General features: G+C 43.0%; 1 protein-coding gene across 7 annotated transcripts in view; it reads right to left on the bottom strand.

Annotated features, from left to right (window-relative positions):
- Positions 1–6,016: 6,016 nt before the first annotated feature.
- elf1 (E74-like ETS transcription factor 1) overlaps positions 6,017–23,471 on the bottom strand; it is a 63,289-nt gene continuing 45,834 nt past the window's right edge. For 6 of the 7 annotated variants that reach the window (XM_079512929.1, XM_079512927.1, XM_079512928.1 and 3 more), the window contains 8 exons: positions 22,593–22,991; positions 15,491–15,659; positions 14,460–14,558; positions 14,129–14,296; positions 13,541–13,624; positions 12,364–12,556; positions 9,757–10,116; positions 6,017–8,261 (listed from right to left, as the gene is read on the bottom strand). In XM_079512929.1, the coding sequence (XP_079369055.1) occupies positions 7,523–8,261; positions 9,757–10,116; positions 12,364–12,556; positions 13,541–13,624; positions 14,129–14,296; positions 14,460–14,558; positions 15,491–15,659; positions 22,593–22,664 (1,884 nt within the window). In that variant the 5' untranslated portion in view covers positions 22,665–22,991 and the 3' untranslated portion in view covers positions 6,017–7,522. The remainder of the gene's footprint in view (positions 8,262–9,756; positions 10,117–12,363; positions 12,557–13,540; positions 13,625–14,128; positions 14,297–14,459; positions 14,559–15,490; positions 15,660–22,592; positions 22,992–23,471) is intronic. The other variant, XM_079512931.1, reaches the window with a different exon arrangement.

Consider the following 23,471-nt stretch of genomic DNA (forward strand, 5'->3'; position numbering starts at 1 on the left):
GAAGCATTTGGAAATTGCGAGTCTGGCAAAGCAAGACTAGGGCTGAGCTCACACCTTTCATGCAATTCTCTGCTCGTTGGATGCTCGTTGGATGCTCGTTGGGTAGTGTCATGGCCGTCCCTCCCTAGATGCATCCATTTCCCACAAGGTTTTGCGGGAAGTGGGCGGTGCGCTAGAGCGGAATGCGGAAAACAACAGACCCACGTTTATCTGCGTGTAGTTTTTGGTGACCAATACGGCGATATGTGGAGTTGTACACTGTCATAATAAAACGGATGGCTTTTTACATACAGAATGGGGCACTGGCTTGCTAAATGAATCAAACTTTCTTCGAAAGACGTCATCCTCTTCTGAACAAGCCAACACACAGAATCAGTGCCTTTAAATCTGGTACTGATTGTTGAAATGACTGGAGACAGCCGTGCGTCATTTCATCATCATCATCATGTCCACACCCAAACGCAGAAACGCATTGAACACAGGATAAAATCACTGCAGTAGCAGGTTTCAATTGTAGGCTATATTATACTTGCTTTTATATTTACACTTATGAGGTGCCAATCATATTTTTTAATGAAGGAATAAGTACCGCATTTTAAAAGCCACCTAAATTGTGAGTGGAAGTGGAACATGTTTCTTTCATTGTCTGTCAGCATGTCACACTATGTGCAAAATCCCGACTCTCGACTTTTCTCAATTTAAAAATGATAGACACTTTACCATTGCTCTGGCGACTTGACAAGTCCTGCACATAAATTAATAGCAGAGTCAGACCTATAGAAGTAACAAGTTGTGAGCTTGTAGAGTGGCTATATTTTCGAGCTGTATAATAAATGTCACGTTATAATGTGTAGGCTGGCTAATACAAGTTCACGCGCGCACATTGTCAGCATGTAGGCACAGTGACATGCATTCAATGGTGCGCCCTTAATTACCTAAACATGAGAGAGATGTGCCATATACGCACGATGCGATTCCATTCACACCTCTCTCTCTCTCTGCACCCTCTCTCTCTCTCTCCTCGCATGACCATGACCATGAAATGGAGAGCAAAATACAGCACGATATAGTTTCACATGCGGCTATGCACACACCACGCATAGACTTGTTGGTGTAGGCTACTGCGCAATGGCATTTGGCCTGGGTGCTTATTGGTAGGTTAATATCCACAGTTTATCCGTAGCGGTCCGCAATGAACCTATTGTTCAAGCTTCGCACTCCAATACAAATTAAACTATTTGAATAAAGGTTGTACACATCAGTGAAATTAACCTCTGGGAAAATCCCTAATTGAGAGAGTGTATAGGCCTGCACCACAGATCATATAGGCTGCATGGCTAACAGGACTTGGGCACTACCCATCTCTCTATATCATTTGATAAAGGCATATTAAAAACATGACTTGTACACCCAATGAAAATATAAACTTCACAGAATATATACCACTTCGAATTATAACAATCGGTTGAAGATTATCTGAATATCACACAAGTAAAATCTCAACTTTTTTGCGCAACGGGCCATTGCGCTGAGGACTGGCAGTGTTTTACATATACTTGAGGACCTCTGCTTGGAACGCGCTGCATGTGGACGCAACACTTGGAGCTTGTAGATACACGGAATGACGATAAACATTTCACAGAATATATACCACTTTGAATTAAAACAATCGGTTGTGCTTAGCACTCGGCACCAATGCAAATGAAATAGTCCGCACTGGACTAGTAGGCTGATATATTTATTATTGGATGCAGCAGAGCAGAGCCTTTGCTCACTGCAGTTGATGCAACATAATACGTTTTAAAGTTGTTAACTTGTTAACAGTGATATATAAACATGAACACTTGGATAGATATCTGTGTAGTTTCCATGCAGGCACAAGCTGCATTTCTCACCTAATTATAGTAAAAATGATATGCGCTAATAAGCGGTGACATCATCATTTCTCAAAAGCTCTGTCACTCTCCAGTCGGACTTTTCTGCGGGGCTCAGGAGACTACAACTAAACTCCGCCCATTGGGATACAAAACAGCCCTTCTCTCCTATTGGTTGGTGGTTAACCCCACCCTCTGTGTTGGGTGGACGTTGGGTGGATGTTGCGCCTACAAGCTGTTGTATGCATAGATATATGGTTGGCTGTGTGTTGACTGCCCCCCCTCCCCCTCATACAACACAATGTTGGGTCAAAGCACGTGACTCCCATTGGTAATACATTGGGCGGCCATGACACTACCCAACGAGCATCCAACGAGCATCCAACGAGCAGAGAATTGCATGAAAGGTGTGAGCTCAGCCTAGGTGATGACTTTACAAGACAATCAAGGGCATCCTTCCCACAGACATATATATCTATGATCCTTCCTGCATACTAAAATCAGCTAACACAGGACGTCTGTCCCTCCCTTCCCTTGACACCAAGCATCCAAGACTCTTCTCCCTCCCAGCCATCAAGCTGTGGAATGACCCTCCTCTTGCAGTCAACACTGCAGACCTCCCCATCTTCTACCACAGTCTGAAAACTCATCTCTTCTGCCCCCACCTTACCCACTGGCACTCTTCATTGTATCACTTCTTTTTGCCTATTTTAATAGAGGCTAGTTATACTATGTTGATCTATGCTACTTGTTAACAGTGGTGGAAAAAGTACTCAATTGTTTTACTTAAGTAAAAGTACCAATACTGCAATTTAGAACTACTTCATTACAAGTAAAAGTACGGAATTGAAAATGTACTTGAGTAAAAGTACAAAAGTATCGGCATCAAATGATCAAAATGTACTTAAAGTACTAAAAGTAAAAGTACTCATATTGCAGAATGTCCCATTTCACAAGTTCAAAATGTGTACAAAATCTATTGAAAATAGCAGATCTACAAGCTCACAATTTTCAAATGGCCGAAATGTATAGGGTTGAAGTGGTTAATGTATGTTTTCTAATCAAAATTTAAATCGCCAAAGTAACTAGTAACTAAAGTTTTCAAATGATTGTAGTGAAGTAAAAGTAAAAGTTTTGGCTCTGAGATGTAGTGGAGTAGAAGTAAAAGTATTGGAAATTGGAAATACTCAAGTAAAGTACAAATACCTCAAAATTGTACTTAAGTACAGTACTTAAGTAAATGTACTTAGTTACTTTCCACCACTGCTTGTTAACATATGTTGCTACTGTTTGCTTTGTTGTCCACAGATGCTAAACATGTTATTCGAATTAAAGCAGATTTGACAGATGTGGGTTTGATATTTACCTGTAGCACTTATTTTCACTTGCACCTGCTAAATGCTGACAGTGTATTGTAATTGAGCCATTATGTACAATAAAGATTAATTGATTGTTTTGATCCAATGATCAAAAAAAGTATAGATTACTGTTCAATTAGCAGTTGGGCTCCTTGTGGTTATGGTGATGTGATACACATTTCTATATGGTTAGGAAGTTACAATAGTCTGCGTCTCATCTGCCATGCTATATGCTTGTGATACACTAGTGAAGTTACAATAGTCTGCGTCTCATCTGCCATGCTATATGCTTGTGATACACTAGTGAAGTTACAATAGTCTGCGTCTCATCTGCCAGTATGCTTGTGATACACTAGTGTGTACGACTTCAAAGGCCCTTGTTCACTTATTATTCATGCTAACAAGGAAAACAAATGAATGCAGTTTAATTGGAAAAATATGGTCTCATGAGATTTATCATGTCTTTTGTGGGTAACCATTCCATGTAAGCTCTCTTAAAGAAATGTTGGATTTCAATGAAGAAATATTTGCTTTTAATTCTTACATTGACTTTCCTTAAAAATCTATTCTATTTTCAGCATAGGGAAGCCATGGAGAGAACCCAAGACAATGGACACAAAACATTAAGAGCAGAAATAAACAGCGGACATACCTCAATATCTCACAACAGTGCTTTAAGGGAATGGCAGACAGAATATATTATCTACAGTTTACAAAATACGCCTTTGTAAAGCATAAGGACACTGCTCAATCCGCACCCAAGGACTGTCATGGAGACAGATTTCAACAAAACATGGTAACACAACTCAGCATAATAATTGATTGTCAACATTGTTGTCCAGTATGTACAGTATACATACATTCTGATTGTCAGTGCAGACTCAGAGTCGCAGACACATGAGCCCATTGTGTGACGGGAGATATGGGAGTTGTAAACCAGCATTTAACTCCTGTTCTGTCCTCAGGTGCTGGTGCAGAGGGAGGTCAGTGTGTCTGACTGTTCTCACTCTGCAGCCACCTTCCAAGTGAAAATACTACCAGTGTAGCCATGATAGCTCTTGTGATCAATATAAATTCAGCTCCTGTAGGCCTTCTGGGCCCAAAGATGTTAAGGCTGTGGGTGCGGTCCTTAACAAACCAGGACAGATCATATAGTCCGGCAGCCGGGGTTGTGGAGTGGGGAATTTGGTATAGTCTTTTTTTATTGGCCTAATATATTGTCTATGTAATACATTCATGAATCCACTTTCTGGATTCATGAGTGTTTTTTGTGCAAAACTAATGCTTGGAATAGATTCAGAATCATGAAAACACCCTAGTTTGACATGTCACATGCTACTTAAAGCATGAAACGTTGTCATTTCTGCCTTATATAGGATGTTAATGGTATGGTCACATATAAACCCCTATACAGCCGGTCAGCAAGTGGATTCATGAATGTATGAATATAGACAGTATTGTAGGCCAATAAAAAAAGACTATATATACCAAATTTCGCACTTTAAACAAAAGAAGCCTGTTGACTGCCAGACTACAATATAGAAAGTGTAGACTATTAGTGTCCACAGCACAGGAAGAGAGCACCAGAACGGCAAGTGCATCGCAAAAAAACAGCACTGCTAAGACATTTTGCTATAACCAAAGGAAGTGGAGAAATATGATATCGTCACTCTCAGGCGGAAACCTTACATGTCCAAAATCGTTACTTTTCAGGAAATGGGGGTGGGGGGGGTTCGTAGAATTCTAAAAAAAGAGAATTCAGTTCAGTTGTCACGATGAGTGCTGACGGGGGATAGGTTATGGGGTTAAGTGCCCAGGGACACTTCGACACGCATTACTAGGCAAGCCAGGTGGTAAACCGATTAACTGATTATCTGCTCCAATGTACGTGTACTTTTTATCTAGTCACAAGCTCCTTTTAATACTTATCACTGGTTTAATATTTATAAAGCCCATGGATAGGTATCCATATAGCCTATGGGTATGTTGTGTTTGTGACATAACACATGTTGCGTTTGTGTTAACACATTAACGTAACGTAACACATGACATAGAGCACTACAATGGTTGTGACATTTTTGCACCAAGACCAGTCTAAGTAACTATAGTAACTACCCGCATGCCAAAAAAAGCAAAAATAGCAAATCTAAGAGTAGATCTATTTTGTTCTACTTTTGCGCAACATTTTCATATGACAAAGTATGAAATTCATACGTCATAAACATGAAAATATTAAATATGGATGTGAGGTTTCTGTCCCATAGCAACAATATCAAACAAATTGAGATACTTGTAAGATTATTTTAGGCATGCGCACACAATATAGACGTTTGACTGCATAGCCCCTGCTGCCATACTGCTGCCATACTGTTGTCAAAGAGCCAAAGAGGTATGTCCACGGAGGAGGAGAACCAAAGCACATACATGTTTTAAATCAGACGCACAACAAAATATATCTACAAAGACATCAACACGATAATAACGTGGCATTGCATACCAGCTGGAGTCCAAAACCGTGAAAATACCAAAGCTGTGATGATTATACAGAATGTTTTAGAAATGAAAAATATTGGTCTGGTCTTAAAAAAAGAAAGAAAAAAAACAACTACCAAATAATTCTGGTAATTCGTTCAATATGTTTTGTAATATTCCCTCGTGTTTACACATGTAAATAGAAAAACAAATGTGCCTTTTTTTTATACAGAATTTAGAAATTCACAAAATAAATAAATTCACTGTGGCTTTAATTGTTTATATATATATATATATATATATATATATATATATATATATATATATATATATTCATATAATGTATGTATTCATATATATATTCATATATATGTATATATTCTATCTTATATAAACATAATTTATACCGTGGAGATGCAAGCCCCTGTAGCCAAGGCTTATAGAATCTCTTTATTCTCTGCATTCTCTTTTTCTCCCTCCCTATCTTTCTCTGCCTCCGGAGACTATATAGCTATACTGTATATACAAACAGGTCTGATATTGGACTGTCCTTGGTGGATGGTAAATGCCCATTTCCATAGTAACACAGTGTTTTATGACCAGGAGCAATGGAGGGTGGATGCATTGCATATACCGTATTGACAAGAAATAAAAAAGAAAGTCTGAAAAGTCACAACTGCTGAAGTGAAAATCTATGCAGTCCATTTTTAACCTTTCACATCCATTTTCCAAAGAAAAGTCTTGAACTGTTTGAACTTCCTGTTAAGGCACTCTTCAAACTCGGTGGTGCTGATTGGACACTGTGACATTCCAGTCCTCATCCCTGGGAACTAGAAATACTACTGTGTGTGTGGATAACAAAACAGAAGAATCCCCCCCAACACGCACGCACGCACGCACGCACGCACGCACGCACGCACGCACGCACGCACGCACGCACACACACACACACACACACACACACACACACACACACACACACACACACACACACACACACACACACACACACACACACACACACACACACGCAAGCATACTCTGTCTCATGTCTGATTTCATTGTATCAGTTGGCATGATTCGGTCCCATGTTTTGTTTTTGGTCTGCTGCATTCTCCCATTTGGAGCAAAAGTCTCTGTAACCACTTTCAACCTGCCGTCCCTACTTGGAGCATGTCATTATATACAGTAGATTAAAAATGTCAAACATTTTCAAGTAGCGAAAATAGCCAATCTACTTCACAAGCTCACGTGTCACATTCTTGTGAACTTGTAGGTTAGGTTGCCTATTTGCGCCACATCGTATGACAACTTATAAAATAAGGCTTAAGTGGTTAAGCATTGACACTATCTATTGAGATGCACGGGCAAGAAAATGACTACTCTAACTGGCACATTTGGTATTTCAGGGGATCCCTGGTTTAATTGATGGCTGTTCTCCTAGACGGGAATGTTTGTATGGAGTGTGCGCGCGTGCGTGCATGTGTGCGCGCGTGCGTGCATGTGCGCACGCTCAAGTGTGTGAATAAAGGGGGTGCATCTACAGTAGGTAATCCCAGTTCTGATCAATGACATCATCTTTACAAGACAAAACAATCCCTTGAAGTTCAAAATTAGGCACATGGTCACAAAGTCTGAGTAAACAATATATCCTGAGGCCAATTTGACCAACGTTTAAAATCAACACATTGCAAAATCTCTAATTCAAAAGATCAGATTATCACGGTAAGGGAAAGGAAACCTCAAGTCCGTGATCAAACTTGATTCCATAGTTATTTTCATTTTCACACTGCATATGGAAGAGTCCTGGCTGCAGTCCTAGGCCTCCATGGGCTCTGTCTTTATCTGGATAAAGTTTGCAGGGAGTTGGAGGGAGACCGACAACTCTGGAAGGCCCTTGATCATCTGCTCAGGTTGCAAGGACATCTCCCCTCGCACCTCTAGCTCCTCAACAGGGGTCAGGCCCTCACTCGGGCTGCTGCTTTGAGAAAAGTGTCCGTTAACCTGCATCTCACCTCCATCGTCCAGCCCATTACCAGTTTCAATGATCACAGTCCTGTAATTCAGCCCTATCTCTCCAATCTCCAGCTCTTCCCTGTCGAAGGCCAATGCCGCGAGTGACGGATCTCCGTTAACCAGCGACTGGAAATAGTTGTGAGCATCCATCGTCTCCTCTTTGATCAGCAGCCCGTGGAGGTCGCTGGACTTGAGCACTGTGGCAATCACGGTGCCGGGCTGCTGCGCCACCATGGTCTGCCCGCCGGCCGCGTTAAAGGTGACCATGCGAGGGAGAGTGGGGGAGGTGCACGTAGGGGTGGAGGAGGCGCCCAAGCTGGTGAGAAGCAGCTGCTGGCGGAAGCCGTCCTGGAGGCCGCCGGCCCCCGTGGCCAGGGGGCTGTGGAGGGTCAGCAGGTCTTTGACCTCCGAGGGAACAGTGTGGAGGATGACCCGAGGGGGGGAGGAGGAGTGGCCGGAGTCCCCGTTGGTCAGTGCACCAGACTGGAGAGAGCTGCTGGATGTTAGGACCATGGGAACAGAGGCAGCGCTGTGGATGTTCCTTTAAAGAGAATGATAAAAAGAGGTCTGTTTATTTAGAGCAGTGGTTCTCAAACATGTTCATGTCAAGCATCCCCAAATTGATAAATGTTGTTTTGTGCTAAGGACCACCAGAAGAGAAGATTTGTGTTAAAATGTAAAATAAAATAAAAAAGATTTGCACACATTTATACACAAGATATTTCAAAAATAGCAGTTCTACAAGTCGTGTGATCTTCTATTTATGAATAGCCAAAGTATAAAATGTGGTTCAAATGAGTCCCTGGACCCCACTTTGGTTTAGAGAACGCACAGTTCTCATCAACAACACATACTCAACAACACAACATCTGATGTGTAAGACATCGCTCTTGAGTAAAGGCCCATAAATCACTATATTAGTTCATCTGTTGCAAGGCTATAATCCTAAACTGCACTGAAAATTATTGTTGGTGTTCATGGTAATTTGTAACAAATCTAAATAGAAGAGTCCAAGCAATAACTGGAATCAACTTGAATGAATACTGCTTTTCAAAACAAAAGTATAAATCACCCTTTCGGGTTTTTCTGTATATGTGCACATCTTCTGGTTGTTGCACTGTTAGCGGCTTTGATACGCTAGACCTCTTGTGTGTGCAAAAGCTCAAATCTAACATGAGATCTAAGGCAGTTCCAATCTGTATGTATCTTGGTGAGATTTCTGTTTGTTTTTCTAATTTCCAGCTCCGGGGGATTGTTTTTCAAGCTCTTAAGTACAGACAACCCGATCTGCAATGCCAGGCAGTTCAGGGAAGCATTTATTTCTTTCCTAAATTCAGACAAATCAACGTGGAACATTTCTTATTTATTCATATATATATATTATTTTGAATCATGAATAATAAAAAAGAAAAACATAAAAACAGGGTTTTTTGCAGGGCACCGATGATTATGTTATTTCTTAACAGAGAGAAGCTGTAATAATAGGTTGACAGGAAGGCTCTTGAGATGAAGAATGAGGTGTCGTGACTTTCAAGGACAGCTATGTGCTGGCTTGTGTACACAATGCAATCCTCAGTGTTAAGGGCTTCACACTCCAGGGACATGACAAATAAACAATACTTGCCGGCGGGTAAATCACATCAAAAACGATCCAATAGTTGATGCCCGATTCATACAGGTTGATGCCTTTATTCGCGGGGGTGATATTTTGACCTTGTTCCAAATACAAACGGCATCGCTGTATCGTCGCGTAATGTTGTGTTCTGTGTACAGATCTACTCATGACACAAACATTTCAAAAACGAAAACTATTTTCATAAAGAAACGCACCTGGCATTGACGTTAATTCACAATGTAATGTTATTGTGTTGATACGCTATTGGGCTAACTGTGTATGTGTGTGTGGTGAATATGACATTGTTAACCACTTCAGAGTCTGATTTACACTTAAAAATACAAAAATGCCTATATTGACATGATCAAAATAGGGACACCGGGTTGAAAGTGGTCAATCGTTCCTAGTGCACGTCTCTCACCTCATGCTGGGTGAGGAGGCCGACATGGCCATCGCATGGCTGGACTGCAACACGTGGAGTGTCTGAATCAACTGCTCGGCCTGCCGGCCGTTGGTCTCCAGGTACAGGTCCTCGTCGCTTGGCTCTTTCTTTATGTGCTTGACCGACACGTGGTGGTGTCCGTGGGCCCTCCCGTTCCCCCTCGACCCCCCGCGGACCCCCGACCGCCCGTGGCCGCCGGATCTGTGGCTCCCGTAGCCAGCGTTGGCCTCGGAGCCCTCGTCGTCCTCGATCACCACCAGGTCGGACGGCATCTCCTTGAACTGGTAGACGAGCCGCTGTCCCTCCACCTTGGCCAGGATGCCTCTCTGGTAGTAGTATCTGGAGCAGAGAGGATACAGTGCTGTTTAATGCAGTGCATAAGTGATCATCATGAAATGGTAATGGACCCCTGAAGTGTTCAATTCTCATTACGGTATATGCTTATGAACATAGCTATGGAAATGATGTCTGCGGGGGACCGGCGCTGAATTGAAGCTAATGTGCATGACAATTACTATCTTGCTTCTGGAATGGAAGTCTTTCTCTCATTTGAGCTTTACTTCGTTGACTGGTGTGCCCCAGGGGCCCGCTTCCTATTTCCCCACTATACCAATTCTTGTCGCAGAAAATAGCCAATCTACAAGATCTGCTATTTTTTACCAAATGTTCGCCTATTATGACATTGGCCAGAAGAGGGAAGATAGGGGTTCATGTGGTTATACAAAATACACCAGTGGTTCCCAAACGGTATATGGCAATAAGGCACACTGGTGTGTGCCGTGTGACAACCACACATAATAATCTATTATACATTTGAAAACATGTGCCCAAGCCCAGGAAAGGAACATAAAGTCACCAGCTACTACGTCACTGACACGCTGCAACACGCTGCAACACACACTGCAACAACACACTAACACGACACAGCCTTACCCTCCGCGTCGATCCACGGCTATCTCCTCATGTCGCGCCGCACGCCCACAATCAACAACACCCGCGTAAAAACTGTCATTGCACTGACACTACAGCCGCCTCCCGTCCAGACTCACAAACAATATCAATATCAATAATAAACACAAACACGCCACAAGCACCGACACCCCCGCCTAATTTGTTGCCAGGTCTATGAAAACAAGCCCAGAAAAAATGCCATTCAACACGCTACTTACAACTCGCTTACAATTCGCGGACCTGGCAACACTGCATCCTGTTTCCCCATTGGCTACGGTTGCTACAACACGCATTTGCACTGCATCTTGGGAGCAACACAGCTTAATGTAGGGGTCACCGATTGCTGTGCTACATCCCCCTCATGTTCTCACGTTTACTGCCACCTGCTGGACGCAAAGCCAACCTCAGACTGCCGAGGGCTGCGGGGGCGATTTAGAGGGTGAACACACAGCACAGAAACGGATGTTGTGGGCGTCCATCTTATGCTAAATAAATAGCGTCAATGCTAGCGAGCTAAACCATAGCCATCCTTGCTCTAGAAAGCGCTAATGTTTCCATCTACACCACCGGATAATCAGCAAAGACCTCTGAACATCGCGCGTTGTATCCAAACCATGGAGAGCTCAGTAGATTAGGAGTTATTCAGCTTTTAGTCAGCCTGTATAATGGGAGGTCGGCGGCAGGGCGGTTGCGCAATCCGGTCTAGGATCGCTAAAGAAGGAAAGGCCGAGCCAAACTTAAAATTAGCCGACACGTTAAAATTACCACCGCTGAAATGCCCTTGAACAAGGCATCAACCACTACGATGAAATGTGTTCTATGAGCAGGGCCTGGCTGGAAACAAGTTCTTGAGCTTAGCCCAGATACCCTGGGTAAATATAGATTTCATTTCATTTCATTTCAAACTAATAATGAAAAAATAGAAATCAGCGATCCGGTTTGATATCAATAATAAAGCTTATCTGACGGATCAATCCGCCAGGAGCGGAAGGTAATTACATTCCTTATGGCAGTAAGTCTGCACGCACACGCGCGCACGCGCTGCAACACAAAACAGCTGCATACAACGCGTGTCACTGTGGACTTCTGTACCTGTGGACTTCTGTCTCGCAACGCGGGGCAACGCAACTCTGGGATGAGCGGGCCGAAGGCCCGCGAAATTCTAGTTACTATACAACTTTAAAACAGTTATGAATAGTTTTTAATTTTAACCCATTTTGGGCGGGAACCCCTTTTGGTGTTTTAAGCATTAGGCCTATGTTATACTTTAGCTATTGAAAAATAGCAGATCTACAAGCTCATAGTACCTATAACTTGTAGGTCTGCTATTTTTGAAAAATCGTGAAACTGCGCTTCAAATCTTTGAATATTCTTTCAGAGTTTCAGTTTTTAACTCAAATCTTTGCTTCTGGAGAGGTCCCCTTGGAACAACATATTTTCAGATGGGGGTCGGCGGCATATTACATAACATTTTTGGTGTCCTTGACATGAAATATTGAGAACCACTGATACAGAAACATGAGGTTTTTCAGAAAAAAAGGCATTTTAAAAAGACATTCGACTTCAGGCCTAAATGGGTTAAATAACATAGAGGCCCATTGGTGATATACATATGATTTATAATATCCCTCTAACCTGAGAGCTCTGCCCATGGTCTCATAGTTCATGTCAGGCTTGTTCTTGTGTTTGCCCCACAGCTTGGACACGGCTTTGGAGTCCACCAGCTTGAAGATGCCTTTCTCCCGCTGTGTCCACTTGATGTACTTGGGACAGGTGTTTTTGTCCTGCAGCAAAGCCAGGAGGAATTCCCACAGGTAGATGGTGTTGCCTGCGATACCAGAATAGAGGAAAGACATGATGAAGTCGTGTTTTTTTAATATCCAAGCCTATCAGGCCTGCAGTCCTAGCATAGGGTTTTGAAGCAGTGCCACAAATATCTATTTATTTAATATTAGCAATTAGGGTTTAGAATTTCAGGGTTTCTTTTGTTGTTGCAATTTAACAATTGCAAAATGTCAGCGACGATGCAAATCATGCAATTACAGCAGCCAGCCACTACTTTTATTCCCTTAACTTGAATAAATCAATTCTGTTTTTGTACGTGAGCATGCACGCATGCATCATTTGTGTGTGTGTGTGTGTGTGTGTGTGTGTGTGTGTGTGTGTGTGTGTGTGTGTGTGTGTGTGTGTGTGTGTGTGTGTGTGTGTATGTGTGTGTGTGTGTGTGTGTGTGTGTGTGTGTGTGTGTGTGTGTGTGTGTCTATGGCAGGGAATTAATTATACAGGGCTTGGCAGTAGATTACTCTTGTTTGTGAGACGCTCTGGCCAGAAGTGGTTAAAAACAGCAACCCTTCCAGCAGTCACTCGAGTCCCTGCATCCACGACAGGGTGATGTATATGTGTGCAATTGAAGCCCCCCCCCCCCCCCCCCCCCCCCCCCCCGAATCCCCTTCTCTCTCAGCATCCTGCTCTGTATAGTGTAATGGGGGGGGGGGGGGGGTGCATACATCTAGTGAAACTAGCGTGGCTCTATATCAGCGGTGCATCAATGTGCCCTCCAGCCCACAATCACTTCTATTTCCCCGTGAAACGCAGCACTTTGAGAGCACCTCATCAATTAGCTCACCCGCCGGACCGCGCAGCAGGAGGTGGAGGACTGATGTTTGCACTGCAGTATACGCTCCACGAGAGGAAACACTAAAGGGGGTACGCTGAATGAGGCAAGCAAGAACCTTGCTTTTCTTTTTTTGGCATGTTGTTGTTATACGGACGTTGAAGTTATAGCGCACTATAGTCAGCGTGTGAGGCTTACCTTTCCCCTCCTTGCTCTTCTTCCTGAGTGGCAGGCTGGGAGTGGTGATGGGGGAGCAGGGACGCACCGCCCGCGGCTTGCGCACTGTGAGGATGGGAAGGATGGGAGCAGCGCATGTTAGGGTACTATATGGTCACAAAGCAGTGTTGTTTTTGGCAGCAAATTTCTATTTTAGTTTAGTCATAGTCTTTGGAATGAAACTTAATTTAGTTTTAGTCACATTTTAGTCACCTGGAATGTTCTAGTGTTTAGTCTAGTTTTAGTCGACTAAATATCACAAGATTTTAGTCGATTAAATCTACAGTTGATTTAGTCGACTAAAAAGTGTTTTGGCGGGACTTGATGCCGTCGTAATGGCAGATTTTACACTTGCTGAAAATAGCTGATCTACAAGCTCACAATTGAGCTTTTTTCTGACCTTTTTCCGCTAACAAATTACCCCAAATACAAATACAAAAATTATAAGACTATATCTAAATAAATAAAAACGAAATAAAAACTAAACTAAACTAAACTAGGAAACCCACTTAAAAAAAAACTATTAATATAACGTAAAACTAGACCAAACCATGGTGAGCAAACCATTACCTTTGGTTTTTCTCTGTGGTTTGGAGAAGCACTTTTGTGGAACCTCAGGCTCATCCATGGATGAGGTGTCTTCATCCATTGATATGTCAAGGCCACTGTTGGACATCTGATCAGGCCTCAATGGAATGTAGGTCAAGTCTGACTCCAGAAGATTGGTGTAGGGGTGAACTAAACATAAAACGAGACACTTAATAGGCTAAAGAACCAAACCTATATGAACATCTTATTGAAATGTATTGAAGTAAGATCAAAACTGTCCTGTTCACGATCATTGCGCTTCTATATTTTTGTTATTTTTTTTATACAGTAAATACAAATAAAACAAACATACTCATGCGCTTCTCGTCCAAAATGTTATTTGGAGACTCCATGTTCAGAAGTGCAGTCGCTGCCTCATTGTTCTCCATGCCGTCGCCTGTGACCGTTGTTTCTGTTGACCAATCACATACAAACAATGATCAGGATGTGATCTTACTGCTGTATCCTATTATACCTCGTTTACATGTTGTCAAACGGGCCTTTGGACGCGTGACGCTCACTAAAAGTGACAACGCACGTTTGAACATTGACCCATCATCGATTTCTAAACTGTGATGTAATATGTGTACATATGCTTGTATCTTTTAGAGAAAGACAGGAAATGTGTCTGTGTGCACATTTAGGATCAGTGGCGTGCACGTGACATTTAGAGGGGCAGGTGCTCAAGTGAAAGAAAGGGCACCTTGTGCAGCGTGTGAACCGGCCGGTTGCCTTAATAGTGTGAGATGTATAGGTTTTGGGTCCTAAATAATATATTAGAAGCTTTTTATCAAGAATTGATCAATGTCACCATGGTCCACATACTGTACAGTATACACATAAAAAAAAACAGATACAAATTCAAAAGGGCACATTTGTCCAGAGGGAAAAGGGCAGGGTGCTCTAGCACCCCCTAGTGTCTATCTGTGAACGCCACTGCTTAGGATATTATTTTTCAAGGGTACGGGTAAGAGGATGTCAGCCCCCAGGGGTCCATACCCCTCATTTTTCGCTGTACACTAAATATCTTTACCGAACATAGCTGATCTACAAGCTCACATGCACAGAGTTTCTCCGATCTACCAGCTATTTTCTGTATATTTTTAAGAAGAAATAATAAGTTGTAAAAATGTAACAGTGAAACCGCTTGAGGCTATATAATACATCATACCACATTAGAACGTGTTCTGGATGTCTGGAATCATTGCGCGAGGAAAATATAACGAACGAATGAATTGCACATTTGTCACATACTACCGTAAGCAGCACTATTCCTCTTTCCAACTAAAAAGTAAATATCTCCATTAGCTCCCATTTCCTTCCAGTGCTTCAGTGCTTATATACCTGAGAGGTCCACGCCCCCGCCCAGGATGGGCACCTCCACCACGTGGAGGGTGGTGTCCACCATGATGCCGTTCACCTCGTCCGACTCCAGGCCAGAGTAGACCTGCATCAGGTCTGCTGCCGGCACCTGCTCCACAATCACTGCCGGGAACACCGAGGGGTCATCCAACTGCACACAGAAGAGAGAAGACACACACACTCACAGTTAGTTAATATTATTAACCCATTTTAGGCCGGACATCGACATTTTAGAAAAAAATCTTCTAAATCCTTCAGTTTTCTGAAATAAATATTTTCACGATTTTTCAAAAATAGCAGACCTACAAGCTCGTAGCGCGCCACTCGGTGGCGCGCTACGAGCTTGTAGATCTGCTATTTTTCAATAGCTAAATTATAACATAATGTTTAAAGAGAGAGAACGTGCGTGTTGGTTCATGCGTAGATATGAGCGCTCCTATACAACTATTCAATACCATGGAAACTTAAAGGGATATTTCACTTTCAAAAATGTTTTGGGGAACGGCACCTCAGGCTTTTGTGAACACCCCAGGCGGTATTTAAGCTGCAATGGGTTTGTATAGGAAGTTGGCGGGGAAGCTAAAATGAATATCAAATATCTAAATACTGAACCTTCCAGTAAAGCAAACATGTAATGTTAACGCAGGTACAGTATGTATATAACCCAGAGCTAATATTGACATATCTTGCCTTTTGTCTGTTTGGAAATGGAAATGAGCTTATATCCAAGTTGTGGTGTCTGTATACAACATTCTTAACTCTGTAAACAAGATCATTCGAGGATAGTTGCACAGGTCCACAGAGACCTGCAGCACTTGAAAAGACAGGAACCAGCTGTCTGATATTGGCCAACTCCTCCTGAGAAGTTAATGTTATGCTCTGAGGTTATTCCAACCCAAATGAATTGTTAATGGAGCAGTCATGAATTTCAGTTAAGCGTTCCGCTTTTAGAAGCCCTCCACTCCTTCATTTCCAGTAGGGCACGGCGGCACGCCAATGCCTATTGCCGGAAGGAGTGAAGCAACAGAGGAAATTACCAGAGTCTGGGGCCAAACACGCCTTCAACACCAGGCAATGTCAAGAGTAGCTGATTTGATGTCAAGAGGAAGAACGTACAGCCTTTCTCTACATGAGTGAGTCATAGCGGCCGTGAGCGGAAAAGCAACTTTTTCTTTTCCACATGTTGTGGCCCTGTGACTCAGGATGTTATTTTCCTGGTTCCAGTAGCACTTTGGGACAGCTTTGCACTTGTGTAATTGTTTACACAAGCTCGGTAAAATCAAGGAAAATGGAATGACCTTAAACATGGACAATTGCTTTACGCCGTATATCGTTATGACAGCCTATCATCAAAAACCAAGGTTCTTAGATAACAAAGCTTGTGTGGAGGTAAACAACAGTTGCACCAGCATTCTAATGGACCACACACCTATACATCCAGACATGGTCTGTGCTTTCTAAAGATCTTGACAAAACAAGCTTAGCATGCTAGTACGGTACATCCAAGCATTATGTTTATGCATTGTTTTATACCCAGCGTATCTCAAGAACTGTCGACTTTAATCTTGACGTATCACAGAGGACCCGAGGGAGTAACGTGGGAAGTTGAACGGATGTCTCCAGTAAAAAAGATGAATCTGAGAATCCCCATATATTGAGTACCCCGTTGCCATCAATACGGCATCAAAGTACTGATATCATAGACTGGCCTTCGTTCCATATTTGGACATGCCTGACATAACACGTAAATCCATATTATGGGCATAAAAGGGACACAGACAGATACAGAAATATCCATATATGGGCATAAAAGGGACACAGATAGACAGGTACCACGGGTACTCTGACAAACGGGTAAAGCAGAGATTGCAACCGGAGGGGCATAGTTTCCAAAAGGCGTAGTTTCCAACAGGTGTCCAGCATCGGCCTAGTTTTCAAAATAAGCAAAATTAGCAAATCTTCAAGCTCAAAAAGCATCGCAATGCAATAATGTGTTGTAAGCTTGTAGATCTGATATTTATGCTATTTAAAAAAAATAAAAAGAGGATGTTTAAAATCTTCTCCATGACATGGCCAAAACAGGTCAATGTCAGCTGACTGCCACTAGATGGCAGCAGACTACGTCTCAAAATTGTATTCTTGAACTAGGACTTACTAAAGCAGAGCAAGTACTAACTAAGCAGCAGATGGAATAGCTTTGTCAGCCTAAAAAGTATGTTTTCTAGAAAGGCAAAGTTAATTCCAATACTTGCTAAATACATACCAAGTACTTAGAATGTCAACGACTCTAATGTGTCACAGATGCTAAGCAAATGCATCACTACAAAGCCAGCATTGATGGCAGAATAAAGGTTTAATTATGTGCAACACAAAGCTCTCACATTCAAAACACTGACTAGGAAAGCAACCACTAGTGACAATCGTTCTTTTTTATATACATACTGTATGTGTATATATGCGAAATATATCTCAAAACAGCATTTATGAATGTGCGTGTAGCATTGTGTGTAACATTGTTTGGCACTATCTATTTATTCATTTGACCTTAATTTAACCAAACAGGTGAATAAAGGACATACAGTATTCATGCTCGACAAAGATAGCCTGGCAAATGCTGAAAAGGACTCCTGCGGGGGGGGGGGGGAATATAGCAATTCTAGAAGGAGGATGGGTTTGGATAGAGGCTTATCTGTCTCTTCAACAAGTCTTCATTGTTGGTCTGAACCCCCCATGGGTATTCCAGGTGTCTGGGCCTTGGGCTGCAGGGATGGGAGGATCCGGGGGAGATGGTGTCGGCGCGCGGTAGGGGAAACGGGAGTCCAATGGATGCCCTCGCATTCCTCTACACTTTAACTAGGGAAATGAACAGGCCCTGTGGTTTGTACATTATCTCTATGTCTACGTAATACACTACATGGATGAGCTTCAATGGAAAGACCACATCACCAAACAGGAGAGTGGCAGACTGGCAGGACGATCGAGTGCACAGTGCATATGGTATATGGGAACCCCTTTTGGTGTTAGCATTATGTTATGCTTTAGCTATTGAAAAATAGCAGATCTACAAGCTCATAGCGCGCCACCGAGTGGCGCGCTACGAGCTTGTAGGTCTGCTATTTTTTTTTAATCGAAGAACGACTGACATAGAAACATAGCTTTTTCAGAAAACTGTCAGGATGTAGAAGACATTTTTAGAATCTGATCTCAGGTCAAAATGGGATATATATAAATATATTTATATCATTGCTGTCGGGCGTAAACCGCTCCTCTCCATATTTCAATGGATGCCCTAGTTCAGCATCACACAAAAGCATCAAAAAGCAGATCTGCAAGCTCAAAATGCGGCGAGAATCGACACGTTTTGAGCTTGTGGATCAGCTACGTTTGCTATTTTTGAATATTGAATCCTGAAAAGTGTGTTTTTTACTTTTAGACAATCATGTTCAACAAACATAACTTCAAAATTATAGTGCTGCATTTCTCTGGTGTCGGCGGAAAGAAAGAGCCGAGCAAAGTCCTGCAGCACCTGCTGCAGCCCCTTTTGGGGATTTATCAACACCCTGGATTCTGCTTTGACTACAGAAACCATCAACATGTCATTGACATCATGACATATGCATCCCGTTAATATGAGACGTCAGAGACACTATCAGATAGACAGACAGTGAGAACACTTCATGTCTCCCAGGCAGAGTTTACAGATCCCTGTTGTCCTTGAGTTTGTGCGCACTACGCCCCGTGTCTGTGTCTGTGTCTATGTGTGTCTATGTGTGTGTGTGTGTGTGTGTGTGTGTGTGTGCGTATGCGTGTGCGTGCGTGCGTGCGTGCGTGCGTGCGTGCGTGCGTGCGTGCGTGCGTGCGTGCGTGCGTGCGTGCGTGTGTGCGTCTACCCAGCAGACATTTCAGACTGCCACTACTGCATTCAGTAGACTGTCCATCAACGCCAGAGCTCCAACTCCCCCCTCCCCTCCCCTCCCCCCCTCCCCCTCCCCTCCCGGCCACAAGCAGACGCACTGAATCCCACACTGAGTCTGCTGACAGAGCACAAGGATTCTTAAGTAACTCAGTGTCAACGCTGTTGTTTTGATGTAATGAGACTCTTGTTTTTTCGCTGGGGACACCTGCAAAACACTCTCCCCTATTGTTATGTAAACTAAGTGACATTTTGAGAATTGAATAGCCCGCCTCAATGAGTCAGCATATACAGCATGTATTTGTGAAAGAGCGAAATACAACTCATTGGCGTACATTTTCAGAGGATCTTGTTGTCGACAAAGATCATCACAAGTAACGTCAATCCATGACATTTTTGTATCTTAGTAATCTTACAAGTAAGAATGTTAAGCAAATATCCTGCTTTCTGCATCAAGCACTTTCTTCGTGCTGAATTTATCATTCGCCATTGTGGGGTAAGGGGGGAACGGGTGTTTTCCATGGTTTCGGGGCTTCGGGTGGATGGGGGAGGTTTTTCTGGGGGTGAAGTACACCAAGGTGAAAGTAATGTAGGTCGTAAATAATATCGGACTGGAACCCACAGCATGTCTATTGTCTACTTAAGTCAGATTTCATTTTGTGGTGTTACAATTTTCTTTTTTCTTTTTGTTGTATGTATTTATTTTGGTCTGTACTCCCAAAGGGGTAACTATGATTGTGATAACGAAAATGTCGTCTAGAGATATGTTCTAATATTTTTTTTAAAGGTCTTCAGTGTATGTATACATGCCGTATATAAAGTATAAACAGTATACTGCTGAGCTTGTTTGATAACTGTCCGCTGAGTACATCTTCCTCTTTGTTGCCTTGAAACTGTGTTTCTAATAATAGGGAAACAGAAGAGATAAGGATCAGTCCCTATTTGCATTTCTTAGTTCCCTATTCTAGCTTTGAAAGCAACAGCATCAGTACAAGCAGTTCCCCCCACAGCTCACTCCTCTTCTGCTTTACCTGTTCCAACCAAACGCTTTCAATGTCCTCCTATTAGTGCTGTTTGAGGAAGTAGGGTGTACTGTATCAACATTTAACCCATGAACACATTAACCGCCAGGTATTAACTAATGCATTATTCCGACACTGCCAGTGTTTTTCCAGTGAAGACCCTTATTTTGAAGGCCCACGGGACCCGAGACGTGAACTGGATGTGAACAATTAAGCGCTGTGTTGAGTGACAGACGATCGTATTTTCATTTTGCAACCGTGATCATCGGTTCTTTATGGGCCCGTGGCAGGCAATGTGTTGAGACAGATTCTACGAATGCCTTCTAAATCAGTAGTACTCAAACTTTTCCACGCCAAGGAGCCCCACATTAATATGTATTTGTTGTACCAGGGACCCCCAGAAGAGTTGCGTTAACATTTTCAAAATGATTTCAAGATTTTTCAACAATGTTCAAAAATAGCAGATGTAGAAGCTTGCTGCACGGCCCGAAGTGACGTGCTGTGAGTTTGTATTTGTGTGTGCTATTTTTGAGAAACACTTATGTTGAAAAACGTATGTTGCTACATATACAGTACACCATAAAATGACACTTTCCCGGTCTTAAAGGGTTAAGAAATTGTCTTCCAGGATTTCATATATTTTTACATAGCCTACACATAAGTTGCATTATTGTTACCTTTAACCACTTAAGCCCTACTGTATATACTTCATCGTACGACAAATTGTAAAAAATAGCCAATCTACAAGCTCATAACATGTGCAAACTCACACTTCACCACGATGCTACAGCTGCTATTTTTGAAATAATCCGATTTTCCGCCTATAATGGCATACCCAAAATTGGTACACCAGGTTGGAAGTGGATGAACACAAATTGTGTCTACTTCCTAATTCGGGGAAAGACGTTTGACGTTTGCAGGTGACCACGATTGAATTATACCTACAGTAGAAATCTACACAATGTCCTGCAGTCATTACTTGCTGACATAATCCAACATCACAAGGCTAATCATTAGAACTTGGATATGATTCTACTTGGCTCAAACAGCTTTATTATGGCCAAAATAAATCTTTACGGCAACTGCTATGGAGAGCTAACAAAATGGCAACTTTGATAAGTCAAACGGTATGCTAGATTTTCATTCTCATCTCTGGGGTATTTCCATGGCAAGGAGAACAGGGGCAAATGCTACCACGTTTGCGTGGGTGAGCGAGTGCAGGGAGGAACCAGCTTGTTGTTCTGGAACAATGCGAGTCCTTTTGGTGGAATTAGCCTGTCACCTCCATATAACTTTGTAACTGGTCTGTCAGGTTAGGCCTGAACTGGTGCCATTCAGGGATCCAGTGACAACTCGTCATTCTAGTCTAGAGATAGACACACAGATACAGGTTCATATAAACACACGGGTATGTGCATGCACACAAATATCCACAGTCCACTAGCAAGTTCGCTCTTCCACAGGACAAGGATGTGAGGATGAGATAACCACACACCTGACCAGGGTACACATATTGGCACAGGCTTCAGGCAGACATAACAGTAACCTTTGTGCCATAATTGAACTCTGTGGCCAAGCCCCACCCTCCCCTCCCACACGTGATGACACAGCCCGAACTCCAGGTCTCTCACTCTTTCCATCTCTGCTTTGCCAACAGCCCACACTTCTCTTCGCCCCCACCAACAACGCCCCCCCCCCGACAAACCAACAGTCAAACCACGCATGTCACACGCACGCACGCACGCTTGCACGCACGCACGCACGCACGCACGCACGCACGCACGCACCACACACACACACAAACACACACTCGTCTTCATCCCCATCACGTCATCAGCATAATGACTGAAGGCTTCTGACCTACCGCTAAAACTGTGCTAATGTCCTCGTTGTTTACACAAACTCGTTTTTCATGCTACGAGAGCTCTACGTTAATCAACGACACCTCGTAAAGAAACGTCTGTTTCAGGAAGACGGATGGTGCCATAACAGGCCAAAGGTCATCATTTGGTCATCAAACGGTTCCTCCATATATGGTGCACAACTGGTACAGTCATTCATGTGTCATTCAATGTGACTAAAGTGTAATTTTCAAAACAAAAACAAAAAAAAGAAGAACAACTTGTGTCTTTACAGGGATGATAAGTACCTGGATGATTTCGTCCATCCCATTGCTGGCAAACTCAAACACCAGCTCACTGGGCTGAATGGCAGTCGTCATGGTGTCAAATGGGTTGAAGGGCCAGGGAACGGACTGAAGACAAACACTCCCACAGTGGCTCCGTCTTAGGCCAGACAGAGCCAACAGCAACGGTTTAACCTCCACTTTCGCCACGCAAGATGGCTGCCCCTTTGTGTTAACGTCCACCTCCTCTTCGCTCTCCACGCCGGGAGGAGGGGGTGTGCTGTTAGCAGCCGTGAGGGAAGAAGGGCAGCTCAGAGGGAGATTATGAGCTGTGGTTCAGAGGAGTGGCGAGGCCCAGATGGAAGCAACCGCGTCCCTCTCTGACACGGAGGCTGGGTCCTGATGCGACTGGAGCATCTACACCTGGTAGAGAGACAGGAGACAAAGGCGTTTGTTCAGACCAGGGCAAATATATACGATTTGTTTCTGACATGCAGCCCTTAGGACTGACAAAATCTTTACGACTGACAACACGATGAAACGCATCATCAGCTTGTAGATCAGTTATTTATTTTACAATAAGTCAACGTAAGTCAACGACAAAGTATAAATCAGGCTTCAGATTCCGAATGTCCAGACTGAGACACATCTTGACTTCAGATTTGAATCACATTTCAAATCACCTAGGACCGTGTTTCAAATCTGGGAAAAAAAAGGTTCCCTTTGGTCCACCAGCCAAAGAAGAGACTAAAGTCAGGACAGTCTGTTTCATTTCACTGAGGGAGAAGAGGGAGGGAGGAAGGGTGGCGGGATTGGGGTCCGAGTCAGTGAAGCTGGGAATTGTCGGTAAGCGTTTGTGAGGCTCATCTAATCCAACTATTATGTGCTCAATCCAAGTAGTGT

This window comes from Electrona antarctica (genome assembly GCF_951216825.1).
Source record: "Electrona antarctica genome assembly, chromosome: 1".
Classification (NCBI taxonomy): domain Eukaryota; kingdom Metazoa; phylum Chordata; class Actinopteri; order Myctophiformes; family Myctophidae; genus Electrona; species Electrona antarctica.